This window comes from Gossypium arboreum, chromosome 9 (assembly GCF_025698485.1).
Source record: "Gossypium arboreum isolate Shixiya-1 chromosome 9, ASM2569848v2, whole genome shotgun sequence".
NCBI lineage: Eukaryota > Viridiplantae > Streptophyta > Magnoliopsida > Malvales > Malvaceae > Gossypium > Gossypium arboreum.
Window position 1 is genome coordinate 6,445,325 of NC_069078.1, and position 15,501 is coordinate 6,460,825.

The window sequence follows — 15,501 nt, forward strand, 5'->3', positions numbered from 1 at the left end:
TGTTTTGAAAAAAAAAGTTTAAAAATGGGTTTGGACAAAAAAAAATACTCATTTAAAATATAGACTAGGCTTGGACTTCAACATATAAGGTCCGAGTTGAAATTCAGGTCTAACCTAAACCCTTTTTCAATTTTATAACATGTTGTTTTTCTTTAATTTTATAGTTTATTATATATTATGTAACTTATATATTATAAAATTAAATTTATAACATTGTAATGTAGCTATTAAAAGTATGTTGATTTCAAATTTTTAATATAAAAAATATGTATATGAAAGAACTAAATATTAAATAAAAATAAGATATTTTAAAGAAAATAAAATAAACCAATATAGATAAGTTTGACTTCACCATTTATTAAAAATTTAGATAAATTTAGAAAAGGAAAAAATCTCATTTTCTAGAAAACTCAACAAAAAAAAAAAACTTGAAATCAGCAAGAAAAGAGAAACGTTCTCTTTATCTCCAATCAACAACTCCAAGTATAGATTACAAGAGAAAACTCAACAATCCAATGAAGGAAACACAAGTAAAAACCAGAATCTGTAATGTTAGAGGACTGCTAAATTTGCTCCCTGATGAAGGAGAAGATGATGGAGGATCAACATCAGATCCAGGAGGAGCAGTAAAATCCGTGACATTTTCCCTGGAACAAGTATAGTTGCATCTACTTGGACGAACAATTCTATAAACGCCATTACTGGTCAATATGAAGATGTCTTTCTTATTATCCTGCCCAAAGGAGAATATAAACCCCAATGCTGGAGATGTTAACTCAGGTTCAGCATTGCATTGGATAGGAGAGTCTTGGGCACATTTAACAGCAAGCTGATCTGTTGTGAAGTTTCCACTGCCTTTTGGGTTTTCAAAACCTGCCCAAATAACATCAGCATACAAATCTGCATACAGATATCTGCAACAATGGTTTATTAGTTATTAGACCATGGTAATTGGCATGTTATTGTGGACAATTTGTAAGGTCTTTCTTGACAACTGACTCACCTTCCATACAAGCATGGATCAGTCATAGATCGGAAGAAATAACCACCACTGATCGATGCCGATCCTTCAGCTTTGTTTAAAGCAGAATGGTTGTATCCCATGACTGGGAAGATTGCATTTATGGGGTTTGAAGAATTATTAGCCTCAGAATAGTTTGATAAATTGTATAAAAAAGGTCCTTCATAAACTCTCCAACCATAGTTTCCTCCCTTTGTCACTATATCCACTTCTTCATATTGATCCTGCATAAGATCAATGATATATGCATCACTAACAAGGTTATATAAATCGTGTATGTTTCTCCGGCACTTCATTTTTCTTGAAGTACTCATATCCGAACATGTATGCAACATTAATTAAGCTCCATTGGAAAACTTAACCTGACCAACATCTGCACATAGGAAGTAAGAAGGCCTCTCAGAATCAAAACTACATCTCCAAGGATTTCTAAATCCGATGGCCCAAATTTCTGGAAGCAATTCATGGTCTTCATAAAATGGATTATCTTTAGGAATTGAATAATTTCCCCATAGATCAAATTCACTGATATCTTTTGCACCTACAGAGTTGAAAAATATTGGTACAACATCAAATAACACCTTGTTTGAAAATTCTTGTTCTGGTAAGGGGAAATTTCAAGGCAATACTTAACTTGGTATGGTATCTATGTCAAGCCTCATAATCTTTCCAAGCAAAGATCTCTTGTTTTGTGAAAAGTTATAAGGGTCACCACTGCCTCCACCATCTCCCATCATAAAATACAAATATCCATCTTTAGGTCCGAAGAGAATCTGGCCGCCATGTTGGGAAGTGAATGGTAGTCCCATGGTAAGTATTCTTCTGACTTCTACCGGTGTAATTTGAGTAACCTTAAATCGAAAACCAGATTGAATGAGAATGAAACTTGACTCGATATCATGATAAATGACTGTTACAAGCAGAGTTTTTTTACCAAGGAAAGATTCAATGTGGTACTGTTGGCTGTGAATTCTGTTATAACACTGTGATATTGGCATGGTTGAGCCCCATTGTCTGAACTTAACTTTGAAGGATCACATCCTATATCACTGTTACATGAACATCTTCCTGAACATCCTGGCCATCGAACCTTATCACAGTTAAACGAAGCGAAGAATCGGCCGTTTTGTTGAAAGTTCGGATGAAATGCAATTCCCAACAATCCAAGCGCAGCATCAGCATGTACTTCATCAGTCAAATCTAGAAACGGATTCGACTCATCAATGCCTAATGTTTCTCCTGATCCTTGCTCAGGAACCGTTGCCAGCCATAATTTTCCGGCTTGGTTAGACAAAAAGACACGGTTCGAACCGTCGGGATGAGCCACCATGTTAAGGTAGGATCCATTCCCTATTTTCTCAAGACAAATACCACTTGGAGGACTAATATTTTCAGAACTGTTTCGCAGAACTGGACCTCCAGTAAAACATGTTGCTCCATCATCAGAAGCTCCACCAAATTCATCACAGAAAGCACCCTTAGATTGCCATAACTCATTCAGCTTCGAAGTCGAATTAATTGGTATACCACCTTTAGCTTGCAGTGCAAAAGGAGAAATTATGATTGATACGTTATGGCATTTATCCCAAACTTCTGCACAGTAATCAACTTTGGCTTCTTGTGACTGGCTTGAGCTTGTTGAAATAGATGAGTTGCAAAGAACAGGAACTGTTCTTTGTGCAGAATCGATTCGATATAGCTCCGCCGAAAATTGGTCACATCTCTGCAATCATATAACATTTAGACCAGTTCATATTATCATCTATTACAAAGACTTTAAGTGGCACCCTTACCGAGCAGAGTATCGATTTAAGGACCGAAGCACAAGCAGAAACAGAGACATTCATTGACTTGAACTGATTCCTCAATTTCAGATCCTCAGTGGCATTACAACAAACACTTCCATTGTACTGACAAAAGGAAAGAGGGGTCTCAGAAGTGAAGGGTGCTCCTGTTTCAACAAAAAAAGATCACCAAATTGAAATATAGTATTACAGCTATTTCAATGAAGAAAGGGTCTTTATAAGCAATCAAATAGAACATTTTCTTTTCATAAAATGAATCAAAAGACACCTACTGAAGTTTGTACACAAGGGATGTGAAGAACAACGATGGCTAAGCAGAAGATTCAGGCAAGAAATGATGAAGATTAGAGTTAGAACACCAGCCATCATCTCTTAGAAACAAACTTTGAACATGCATAAACTCAAGAATTACGCTGTAAAATCAATTCAAAGTTTGACAAAATGGGTTATTTTTGTAACACTCAAATTCAAGTGTTCTTTTTTTATTGGATTATACCAATTCAGCTACTAATTTCCTGTCTGCCATGGTTGACTTTCCCTGTTTGCTTGAATGTGGAATGTAAACAAGAGTATGGGAACATAAACTCAAGCTGACCTATTCTACAATACATAAACAACAAAAAACTAATAACAATAACAAGTTGATTTCATCATTGATATAGTTTTGAGTAAAAGAGAAAAGAAATAAAAGTAAAGTCAAACACTCCAACTCAAAGAAAGTTGGACTTGATTTCACCTTGCAAGCTAATGCTATAGACTGACTTGAAACATAGAACTTCAACAAGTGGTTGTAAAAGTAGATTTTCTGCTGACAATCTACAATGTTGCACTGTTTATTTTATAAGGGGAAGAGGTAGATTTTTTAGGAAACGATGTTGAAATTGGTATTAACCAAAGATTTGATGTCAAATATTTTTGGTTACTCTATTTGCCATGTATTATATAGCAAGAAGTGAAAAAAAATTGAGTTATTGTTCTGGTTAAAGTTTGTCTAACCCAAATCCAAATATATATAGTGGCAAAATGATGATTCAGTAGTCATTTTTCAATGATCGAGTTAGTAAATATTATTATTTTCATTAAACTACGAGTCAACCGCACGCCAATTCAGTTATAAAAATTACATAAATGTCTTTTAATAATTAAAATAAATTATATTATTTGAAGGTATTTTAATCTTCTTTATTTTAAAAAATCAATAAAATATGCAATTTGTAATATTCGAACCCACATCAATTAATTATATAAATAAAACCTTTAATTAACCACTTAACTAAAGTTGTATCCTAATATTATTAAACATTTTAAATTTATTATACACATTTTATTACCTTCACAAAAGCTAAACTATTTGTTTCATTATTTATCCTATGCTATTTTAAACACATGTTTGTATTCGAATTTGTGATTCTCACACGCATACCCTTACTGATAAAATTTCTAGTTTTCATTGCATTTTAAAAATGTTAGAATTTATTATTTATTATATTATATTTTTTAAAAAACCTACTAATTCCCCTAAGTCAATACCTCATAAAAGTCAAATCTCAAAAGTCAAACAGAACCAAGTCCACTTTTACCCTTTGAAAATCATCAAATCTCATTCTCATCATCCATGATGAAGAAATCTCACCAATCATTCTATTTCCATATAAGAAAGCATTAACACATTTAGATATAAGAACTTGAATATTTACGAAAAAACCTCCTTCATCCGATACCAATTTGCTATGACTTTCCTTCCTCATCTCCCACTAACCAAATCTTTATTAGAAACTCTTGGTTAAATTATGATTTTAATCTCTTTACTATGCTAAAATTTAATATTTAAATCTCTATATTTTAGTTTATTATAATGCAGTCCATTTTAATATTATTAATTAATCCAAATTGTTAAAATTATTAATTATTTGAATTTGACTTTTTTAGAAGTAGTTTTAAGCATTTAAATCACGTGTACTTTTTATTGAATTTAAGATTCATATAATTTTTAGAATATTTTTTATAACAGTTTCTCAATGTTAAAATTCTTGATTAAATAATAATATTATAAAAGTGAGAATATCAAATTAAACTTTAAATTTTGACATAGTTGAGGAACCAAAACTCCATAATATAACTGAAAAGTTAACATTCTATTTATTATTAAAGAAAAAATTTTCCACTTTCCCAAATCTATTTGCTTTTATAATTAGTCCTTGATTTCATAAATCAACTCATTTTGGTATATGAATGCTGAAATTTTTAAGTTCATAAATAAATTATCTGACTGTCATGTATATATATATATATATATATATATATATATATATTCTTAATCATATAAATTGTAATGGGTATAAATCATCTATTCATTTTGGTAACATGGTAAAATCTAAAATTCAATCAATAGTGGATGAAATTATATATAAATAGGTTGACTTTCGAACTATCATCATGAATTCAAGTAAGTTATAAGAATCACTTATGTGTAATGTGTGCGAAAGTGATCATTAAGTATCTAATAAAGGGTGAAACCAAAAGTTACTTAAAGGGATAGAAATAAACAATAAATTTTTGAATGAATTAAACTGCAGTTTTAACATTATATTAATTTATAATTTTATAAATTTAAATAAATAAAGGGTAAGTTTACCCTTTTGAAAGGGTCCCTTGTCCATACCTTGGACTTACGTAACAATATGATTATCGAATTTAATTTTTCAATAAAAATATCATAGAAGTTTTTATAATAGGAGTCGAATTATATTTTGTTCTCTTTATTTAAAAATAAATAAATTAGTCTTTGTAAATTAAATTAAAGAGTAAACTGATTTTTTGTTAAGATTTTCATTCATTTTACTATTAAAAGCTAGTTTATGTCCATCAAGATAAGGTACATATAGCATATTACATGTAATTGTTTGGTTAATCATGTCAATTTTAATAATAAAATTAGATGAATTTTTAACATAAAATATCAGTTTACTCTTTAATTTAATGTACAATGACTAATTTATATTTTTTAATAAAAAGAAAAAATACTTTTACCCTAATTTATCCTATTAGTTGCAGTTTCAAAAACAAAAAGTATCAACTTGCTATGGTGAAGACATTCTTAGAAAAAAATAGTACCAACTTGGTAATATCTATCAACTAAAGAAAAGGAAAGAGAAGTATAAATTATAGCACACATACCTTTCCATTCTCAATCTCCTTTTAATTAAGAACAAAATCAATGGAGTTCTTCAACAAAGCTAAAGCAGTAAGACTCCGTAGTCACCTTGGCAAGTACCTACTCGCCGACGAGGACCAGGAAACTGTCCGGCAAAGCCGAAACGGCTCCTCCCAAGGCGCGCGTTGGAAGGTCGAGTTCGTCCAAGGCGATAACCACTTGATCCGTCTCAAGAGCATTTACAACAAGTACTTAACTGCAAGTGGTGAACCATTTTTGCTCGGCATGACTGGTAATAAAGTGTTGCAAACGATTCCGTTGTCGAGAAACGATGGTTTTACGGAATGGGAGCCGATTAAAGATCGGTTCCGAGTGAAGTTTAGAGCAAGGAATGGGAAGCTTTTGCGAGCTAACGGCGGACCGCCACCGTGGAGGAACTCGGTAACGCATGATATCCCACATAGAACGGCTACACAAGATTGGGTTCTTTGGGGTGTCGATTTGGTTGAGATTTTGGAACCGGATTTGTCAAATTTTTCTCACGATTCAGAGAGATCTCAACATTCAGATAAAGGATCTGCATCACTTATTACTCATAATTTCAAGCATGCATTTGGAAGAGAGGCAAGGTTTCTATGATTTTTCTTCTTATTTTCATTGCTTAAATTTCATCATCACCAGCAGCAGCACCATTTTCATCTTCATCGTCATTATTATTATTATTTATTTGTTGTTACTATTTTAGATATTATCAAGTTTGTAATTATTTGATAAAATATCATGCAAACATTAAACCAAGTCAACACCAATAAAAATAAATAACTATAATAGAGGTTACTTTTTTTTATTGGAATTCTTTTACCATCTATTTATAAAAAATTACAAAATAATCATCTAATTATTTAATTTTATTTTTTAATCATGATGATTAATATAAAATTTAAAATACCCAAATATCAAAATAATTGAATGACTAAAAAAAATCATAATTGGATGACTATTAATGCAGTTTACCTTAAAAAATCAAAAGTTTAATTATTATCATTGTTATTACAATAATAAAGAGAATATAAGTCGTCTTATAAGAATCTATATCAATAAAATATATAAAAAATGAAAGGTAATTATTTCATACACTGTCACAAGCAGGTAAGCAGATTAAGGATGTGACAAGTGTTATATTTATTTATATAATTAAATCTTTTTATTACATCTTATAATACACTTGTGAGACCCTTAATCCACTTATAAAGTCTAAAAACCCTAGTAACATTGTATCAAATGAATTTTTAAAAGACTAATTATTTGATACATCACCAATAAAAATTTTAGACTTTATAAATAGTCACATTTATTTATATAATTAACATAGACTAATTTTGATTTCTATTATACTAATTAAATTCAGGACTCTCTAAGGGTTCTCCCACATAATTTTAATAATTTTAGACATTTATAAGAATATAAATTACATTGTTAAAATTAAAAGCACAGTTAATTTTATCACTGTCAAAAATTTCAAATAGATTTGTAGGAGTAGTTGTCAAAATATTAACTCCCTCCAAATCAGTAGATATCATCTCGACAATCCCATCTGGATTAGATTGACCTCTCTTAAAATATATTTAACTACTTAATGTTTGATATTTTGTAACCGATATATTTAATAAATAGAAAATTACATATTTAAACACAATTAATACAGAACTATTTTAGCGGAATACAACATTTATAATAACAAAAACAAGATATTTAATCGGGAAACAAAGTAAAATCACAAAAACTCCCTAAATATCGGTTCCTCTTTGCTTCCATTACCAAACTCCATTAAATTTTCCTTTCCTCGAATTTTCCTGTCTTCAAACAGTTTCCGGTGTTAGCTGATATTAATCTAGATATTCAGGTAAAAAGAATAAAAATCAAATCAAATCGAAATACCATTTTTTTTTAAAAAAATCGTAGATTTTGTTTTGCTTGTAATTGTATTAGAGTGCTGCCATGGAAATCTTCGAAGAAGCAAGCATTGTTCGATTACGTAGCATCCATGACAAATACTTGCTTGCAGAGGATGATGAGGAAACTGTTTCCCAAGAGCGAGGCGGAACTGTGCGGAACGCGAGATGGACGGTGGAGTTCGTGCAGTTCAATTCCACCCATGTTCGTCTTAAAAGCTGTTACGGTAAATACTTGACGGCTTCAAACATGCCGTTCCTATTGGGGATGACAGGGAAGAAAGTGTTGCAGACATTGCCAAAACGATTGGATTCTTCGGTTGAATGGGAACCTATTCAAGAAGGTTCCAGGGTTCGGCTAAAAACTCGTTATGGCCAATATTTACGAGCAAATGGTGGGATACCACCATGGAGGAACCACATTACACATGATACTCCTTATAGAACCTCACATCAAGATTGGATACTTTGGCAAGTTGATATTTTAAGGTTTCGCCACCAAGATAAACTCCCTGCTCCACCTCCTCCTGTTCAAGTACAAGCTGATGGATTTGACAATTCTGATACTGGTTCACCTCCAACAATTTCACTTAGAGGCTCTAGAATGTCTAAAAATGAGGTGAAGTCTGACATACAGTCCATCTAAGCTTAGGATGTCGTATTATTGATTGTAATTTTGTTGGGTTTTATATATATATGCAGGAAGATGACTCAGGAAATGGATCACCAAAGGCATCTGAAGGAAGGATTATTAAGTATGAGGTAGTTGATGATAATGGTGATATTGACCAAAATATTGGAGAGCGTAAATTCATATTTAAAGGGAATGGGGTTGATGATTTGAAGAAAGCATTGAAAGAAGAGAATGTTGTGAAAGAAGAGTTTTCTCTTTGTTCTCGTAACCCTTTGAATGGCAACCTTTATCCCCTTCGTTTGCAGCTTCCTCCCAACAATACCGCAATGCATGTTGTTCTGGTTCCTCTATCATCTAAAGGTAAGGAAATCTTTGATATGATACCTCTGCTCAAAAAAGGGTAAACTAATACCTATGCGTTAGATTAAAGTGTTAAAAATTGATCCTTATAGAAAAGTAAAATGCAATCTCATATTTAGTATAAAAACTTCCACAGTACCACGCGATCAACAAAAAATAAAGAATCCAAGAAACATAGTTGTTAATTTCTATAGACTAATAATTTCTTCTTCATTTTTTACCAGTGGCAGATGATTTATGGCTTTGAAACATGTGAAGGAACTTTCAACTTGTACCTTAGCTTGTTGCTAGAAACTGCTAACAGCAATGGAATGAGGCAAATTCCAATTCTTTCATTCATTTAAAGCTAAAGGGTTTTTTTTTTTCTTTTAATTTTAGTCATGTTTTTTCATCTGCTTAATTGTTTCTTTCAAAGGCTTATCTTTTTGCAGTTAGCAGAGATGTAGAAGAATTCCTTTTTGGACCATTTTTTGATGTGAGATTTGATTTGGAGGATCAATCGATTTACTCTGTAATGGTTTTGTTGCAGATTTGTATTTTATTCTTCCACACAGAAAAAAACAATTTTAAACATCAACATTTTTCTTCCCAATTCTCTTTAAAAGATTTTGCCAAATGCTGCCCAAATCATAATAAAATGATGGTTTCATAAAGCCATAAACAATGGAAATTCTTTTCATATGTTAGAATAAGATATGAATAACAAAACATTGTTTTTAGTTACACGAAAGTAAAAATTTCAACCATAGAAATTAAGAATTAAGTCGTCAATTGATGTTGATATTGTTGTCAGTATAGGAGGACGTGAGTTCAAATACATTAACACGTATTATTTTAATTTCTCTTGTAATTTTCTTTTCTTTAGTTTTCAGTTGTAAACTTACTTATCTTCATTTAGTAATCAAATCTTTAGTTTTATACTTTGGTTTACTACAATTTATGGTGGGCAATGAGATTGGAAAGGAGATCATGTTGGGCTTCAATGGATATTCATGAAGGGGCAGTTTTCTTCTTGAATGAGCATGTCTAAACTCAATCTTGTTTTTCTTTACTGCAATTTCTTAAATCCTGATATGGAGATCATGTTTGTGGATGTGCTTCATATGATTATGAGCTAAATTCATTTAAGTGATTGATTGTTTGGATTGTTGCTGACGTGATTATTTCATGATATTGGCGTTAATGCATTAATTGTGCAATTGATTTGATGAGCTTAATAACTTAGGCTTTACAAACCTAGGTAAAAATTTAGATAGGAGAGATTAAAAGGAGTTTTTATTGGGTAAAAGTAAATTAATTAAGCAAAACGTCTAAAATTGAAAGGTAAGACGCTTACTCAAATGAGATCGAGAAGAGATCATAAAAGTTTTCCTTTTAGTCGATTAAGATCGAAAGGAAATATCGTTTAAAAGTGAGACATAACATTAATATCAATTGAGTGTGAAGCCATTAACAATAGGAAGAACAACCGATCATTATTATAATCTCATGAGAAGTCATTGATTACAATAAATCATAGTTTTAAGATTTTAACAATCAAATTTAGTAATCTAGTTAGTTAACACTCAATATGGATCACTTCAATAACTTGGACTTCTATTAGATTGACAGACTTTTGTATAACATAGAAATTCTTCAGTGTTCTTGTCAATATTCATTCTCCCTTAAGTATGATCCTTGAAATACTCACTGATATTTCATTGTAAAAGAAAATCTATATTGTAACTTGACTCCTAGTGTTTGCAGTAGAGATCTCATGCATGTTTATTGTTGAAAATTGTTGTTATTTGCATGATTTTGTGAAGTGCGATAGGGCCTCGTCAAGTTTCTAGCACCATTTTCAGGGATCAAACCCAGGTAGTCTGCATGACTGGCAGGAATACTCACCGCTATACCCAACTATTTGATTTTTTTTCTTTTATGGTCACCAGTTGTTAAAAGATAATGGGAAGATGATGTGGTAGGTTTTAAAATTAGTATAATAGCAACTTTAGCCCTCAACATTTATGTATTGTGTCAATTTAGTCCTTTAAAAAGTTAAACCGTCAATGTTTAAATAGTGTAATTTGATCCTTTTTGTAGGTTTACTTTTTCTTTATGACCCTATCACCTAAAAAACTAAAAAACATTTTTATCAACTAAATTTGATTTGAAATATACCAAAAATAGAAATACCAAAAAATAATATTTTACACATTTTTTTTATTCTTTTCTCTTGACATCAGGTTCTCCACCGTTGGACTGAACACTAAAAGCTAGATGACTCGGTCTTCACTAGTTCACTTTTGAACAAGTTTATAAGATTCGCATTTGAATCGTTAGACATTGGTTCAACTCAATTGTTCTTGTTATTATCGTCGTCGTTTTTATTGTCTTCGACAAACACAAAGAGCCTCATCACTCGTTCAACTAACCCACTATTAAAAGGGAAATGCAAGTGCCTTTGAAATCAACTTCCAAAATGGGAGTCACAATAAACTTAACCGAGTTCGAGAAATGAATAAGCTAAACTGCTTAGAGACCTCATGAGTTCAAATAAAGCCATGAATTAACTCACATTACCGATCACCAAGCCAACATCATTTGTTGGTAAATAGGGGTGTTTAGAGTTCTGCCACTTCATTCTTTTGCGACGTTATTATCGGGTTTGACTTAATAGAAAATGAAAAACAACAAAAAGCAAAACAACTCAAATTTTGAAAAATAGTCAATTCAATTCCTTCAAAATAAAAAGTATTCACTTCATTAATTCAACCAAATTTTAAGTCTAACAACTTAAAAACAATTAAGTTTTTATTTACTTCATCAATGGCAGCCAAACTCAAGCTAACAAAAAAATGAATTAATTGTCACTATGAAATATCAAGTTCTTAGCTATTTGAAATATCAAGTTCTTAGCTATTTGAAGTATAAGTGATGTATTTGAAGATTATTTAACTGAATAATAAACAGTTTTTTTTTTTTTTGTAAAATATTTTGCTTTTATTTCTAATTAGCACATTATGTATTGAATTATATTATTGTGTAAAAATATGATAAAACTAGGTAATGTGCAAACGTTGAGAGTTAAATTTTTAAAATTTAGCATTAAATTGACACAACGTGTAAACTTTGAGGGCTAAATTTGCTATTATGCTAATTTTAAAAGCTATCACCTTATCTTCCTATTAGCCAATTAAGGGTTGGTGAGCTGATTTTTCTAACATTTTTATCTTTTTATATAAAATCTAGAGAAAAAAATTGATGTTTATGATTGGGATTTATACCCAAAATATCGAGCATTCACTCTCTTAACTTTACCATTTCAACTCGAGGAACATCTAATTTTTATGTGAGCTCTTAACAAATATATAGTATAATTATTTTCACTCACATCGTGAGTATGCCATAATCTTATTGATAATATCGTCGAATGAGTTAATGTCATAATTTAAATTTTCTTTTACTCAAAGTTTAAATTTTTTTATTTTAATTTTGTGCATGTTGCATATGTGTTATTGTTTTAGTTTCAAATCTTACATTTTATTATTCATCATATGTTAATTATAAATACACACATGTATTTTAAATATATGATTTCCACAGATACACATGTCTGATAAATTTACATGTTTGAAATTGTAATATTGGTTATATTTTAACATTTAAATCTTTCAAAACTATATATAATATAATTTAGATATTCAAATTAAATTTTATAAACAAATTATATTAATCACTTAATTACATTTAAGTTTTATATTTATATATCAAAATATTAATAATAAAGTACAATAAATTATACTTTAATATCTAAAATCTAACATTTTTCCTTCTTAAAAGTAGTTTTTAATATCAATAACACCATTTGCTTTTACATACAGTTTACCATCTCTTTTCTTTTTTCTTTTTTCTTTTTTTTCAACACTTGCAGTTTACAATGGAATCTAAAGGAAGATTTCCAGATATATTTCAGACAACCTAAACTTTGAATAATGGTGTTTGAATTTCAGAAAATTTTCCAAATGATAGACAATGTTAGAGCAAGCTAATTGAGCTTAATTGACACCCAAATTTTATATCCTTAAAGGCTTCCACTAGACCCTTTAGCTCATAGGTGACACCCCAATATCCAAAACCCCCAACCCAACCATGAGCCACCACCCCAGCACAACCACCCAAGCCTGGACCCGGTGCTTAACCCTCTTAAAACACTGCAACAAAACAGCTCAAATCAAGCCAATCCACGCCCTTTTAATCACCCATGGCCTCCACCAAAACCCCTATATCATCAGCAAACTAATCACCTCCCTCACCTCTCTTTTAACTAGCCTCGGCCTCCACTACTCTTCCGTCATCTTCAACCAGCTTCAAAATCCTAACTTATATTTCTACAATGCCCTCATTAAAGCTCACTGTAACAGCCCTCACCCTCAAACTTCCTTTCAGTACTTCAATCTCCTCTTAAATGAAGAAACTTTAAGACCCGATTGCCAAACCTTTAGCTCGATTCTTGTTTCTTGTGCCAAAGCTTGTTCTTTGATTTCAGGAAAGCAAATCCAAAACTGGGTATTTAAGAACGGAGTGTTTTCATCGGATTCTTATGTTCAAACAGGGGTTATTAGGCTTTACGTTGAAACCAAGCTGTGGGGTGATGCAAGGAAAGTGTTCGATGAAATTACTTTCGTTGATGTTATTAAGTGGAATGTGGTTATGAGTGGGTTAATACGGTGTGGTTTAGGGACTCAAGCTTTGGGTTTGTTTAAGGAAATGTTGGTTTACGGTTTGGAGCCTGACGAGTTTTGTTTGACCACAGCTTTGACAGCTTGTGCACAAAGTGGGAATCTTTGGGAAGGGAGATGGATTCACGAGTATTTGCAGAAAAGGAAAAATCATTTGGGACTTGATGTGTTTACTGGAACAGCTCTTGTTGATATGTATGCAAAGTGTGGATGTTTAGACTTGGCCATGGAAGTTTTCCAAGGGATGACTAAAAGAAATGTATTTTCATGGGCAGCCATGATTGGAGGTTTTGCAGTTCATGGTCATGCGATGGAAGCCATTCATTATTTTGAAAAGATGCAAACTTATGGTGTTAGGCCTGATGGGGTTGTTCTTCTTAGTGTTTTAACAGCATGTAGGCATGCAGGCTTAGCTGAGGAGGGTTTATTTTTGTTGAATAACATGGAACATCAATATAAGATAATGCCCAAACATGAACATTATAGTTGTGTGGTGGACTTGCTTTGCAGGGTAGGTAGATTTGATGAAGCTCTAAAGCTCATAAAACGAATGCCTATGAAACCACTCGCATCGGTCTGGGGCGCTTTGTTGAATGGTTGTCGGATTCATAACAATGTCGAGCTAGCTGAGCTTGCTGTTAAAGAGCTTCTAGAGGTTGAAGATTGTGACAAGGATGAAGAAGATGCAGCTCTTGTGCAGCTATCCAACATTTACTTTAGTTCTCAGAAAAGTGAAGATGGTTATAGGATCCGTAGGATGATCGGTGATAGAGGACTCAAGAAAGAACCAGGTTGCAGCATGATCGAGGTTGACGGTAGGACAACAGAATTCGTTTCTGGTGATGTATCGCATCCACTCCATTCTCAAATACATGCTATACTGAGGCTACTCTTCCCTGAGGACCCTGACACCTTGTAGACTATATGGATCTCAGCAAATGGCAATAGTGTCTGCACATTGCAAATTGACAAACCTAAGAATTGCTTCCAACGACGTTGCCGATAAGGAGCACTTTGTCTCTGTTGAGGGGAGGTTGGTCTCGGACCCTCAACAGAAAGTAATGTTCTCATGTTAGGGTTTTGTCTCCCATACTTCGAAGAGAGCCCAAAAGGTTTCATAGAATTTTGGGAGCTCATTGATTGGTGGAGATACGACCTATAAGCTCACAGAAGAGGTGTCAATAATGTACTATTGTGCGTAATATTAATTATGTATATTGTGCCTACCGTGGTTCAAACCACCAACCAAGTCCTTGCAAGCTTTTAGGTCTTATTTCAATCAACCAAGGCGCTCCTTAAATTCTGTGAACCTCTTTGAGCTCTTCTTGAAATACAGGAGACTAAACCCCGACACGAGAACAATATTTTCCGTTAAGAGTCTGAACCAACCTCCCCTCAACAGTCTCCCTACTATCAGATTTGATAAAGATGGCAGCAATAAATTCTTTATTACAATGGAGCCAGCTGAGCCATTTTTTTTCATTTTTATTTAAGTGACCATTTCTTACCAACTATCAATAACTTCCTTGTTTGATTGCTAACAATTTTACACTGATTTATTTACCAAGCTAGTTCATTTTTTTTTCTTTGAACAATGCAATGGCCATAGTTGATTCTTATTTATCTGAAGTAAAATAGCAGTTCATGGCCTTTTAATCTGCTCGGAGTTCACATAGAGAGTTACAAATGACAGCAAAAACTTCGAAGAACAAACTGAAACAATATGTTCTTCACCAAGAAACATGTTTGTGTTACTAAATATATGATGAAGAAACTTACTGATAGAAATGTCTAATGTTGGAGTTTCGAGCAAAACTTCCATTGGAAAATGGATTCTCCAACATTGTGATGATA

General features: G+C 32.2%; 4 protein-coding genes across 5 annotated transcripts; 3 read left to right on the forward strand and 1 right to left on the reverse strand.

The window, feature by feature from the left end:
* Positions 1-341: 341 nt before the first annotated feature.
* Positions 342-3,264, reverse strand: LOC108456315 (HIPL1 protein). The gene is made up of 7 exons (XM_017754914.2): positions 3,099-3,264; positions 2,815-2,972; positions 1,956-2,744; positions 1,656-1,872; positions 1,384-1,562; positions 1,004-1,245; positions 342-914 (listed from the first exon to the last, which is right to left on the reverse strand). Exons 1-7 carry the CDS (start codon positions 3,193-3,195, stop codon positions 491-493), a joined length of 2,106 nt encoding a protein of 701 aa, XP_017610403.1. The 5' UTR covers positions 3,196-3,264; the 3' UTR covers positions 342-490.
* A 2,642-nt stretch (positions 3,265-5,906) lies between these two features.
* LOC128280810 (uncharacterized) lies at positions 5,907-6,827 on the forward strand. Its single transcript, XM_053019328.1, has one exon. It carries the CDS (start codon positions 6,044-6,046, stop codon positions 6,617-6,619), a length of 576 nt encoding a protein of 191 aa, XP_052875288.1. The 5' UTR covers positions 5,907-6,043; the 3' UTR covers positions 6,620-6,827.
* An 839-nt stretch (positions 6,828-7,666) lies between these two features.
* On the forward strand, positions 7,667-9,499 carry LOC108456375 (uncharacterized). 2 transcript variants are annotated; one of them, XM_053019327.1, is made up of 4 exons: positions 7,667-7,883; positions 7,970-8,551; positions 8,635-8,926; positions 9,151-9,499. In XM_053019327.1, the coding sequence occupies exons 2-4, from the start codon at positions 7,979-7,981 to the stop codon at positions 9,171-9,173; spliced, it is 888 nt and encodes a 295-aa protein (XP_052875287.1). In that variant the 5' UTR covers positions 7,667-7,883; positions 7,970-7,978; the 3' UTR covers positions 9,174-9,499. The 2 variants fall into 2 exon arrangements, with proteins under 2 accessions (XP_052875287.1, XP_017610457.2); XM_017754968.2 differs by having other exon boundaries at positions 7,667-8,551.
* A 3,275-nt stretch (positions 9,500-12,774) lies between these two features.
* Positions 12,775-15,242, forward strand: LOC108455898 (putative pentatricopeptide repeat-containing protein At3g28640). The gene has a single exon (XM_017754472.2). It carries the CDS (start codon positions 13,058-13,060, stop codon positions 14,564-14,566), a length of 1,509 nt encoding a protein of 502 aa, XP_017609961.1. The 5' UTR covers positions 12,775-13,057; the 3' UTR covers positions 14,567-15,242.
* The last annotated feature ends 259 nt before the right edge of the window (positions 15,243-15,501 follow it).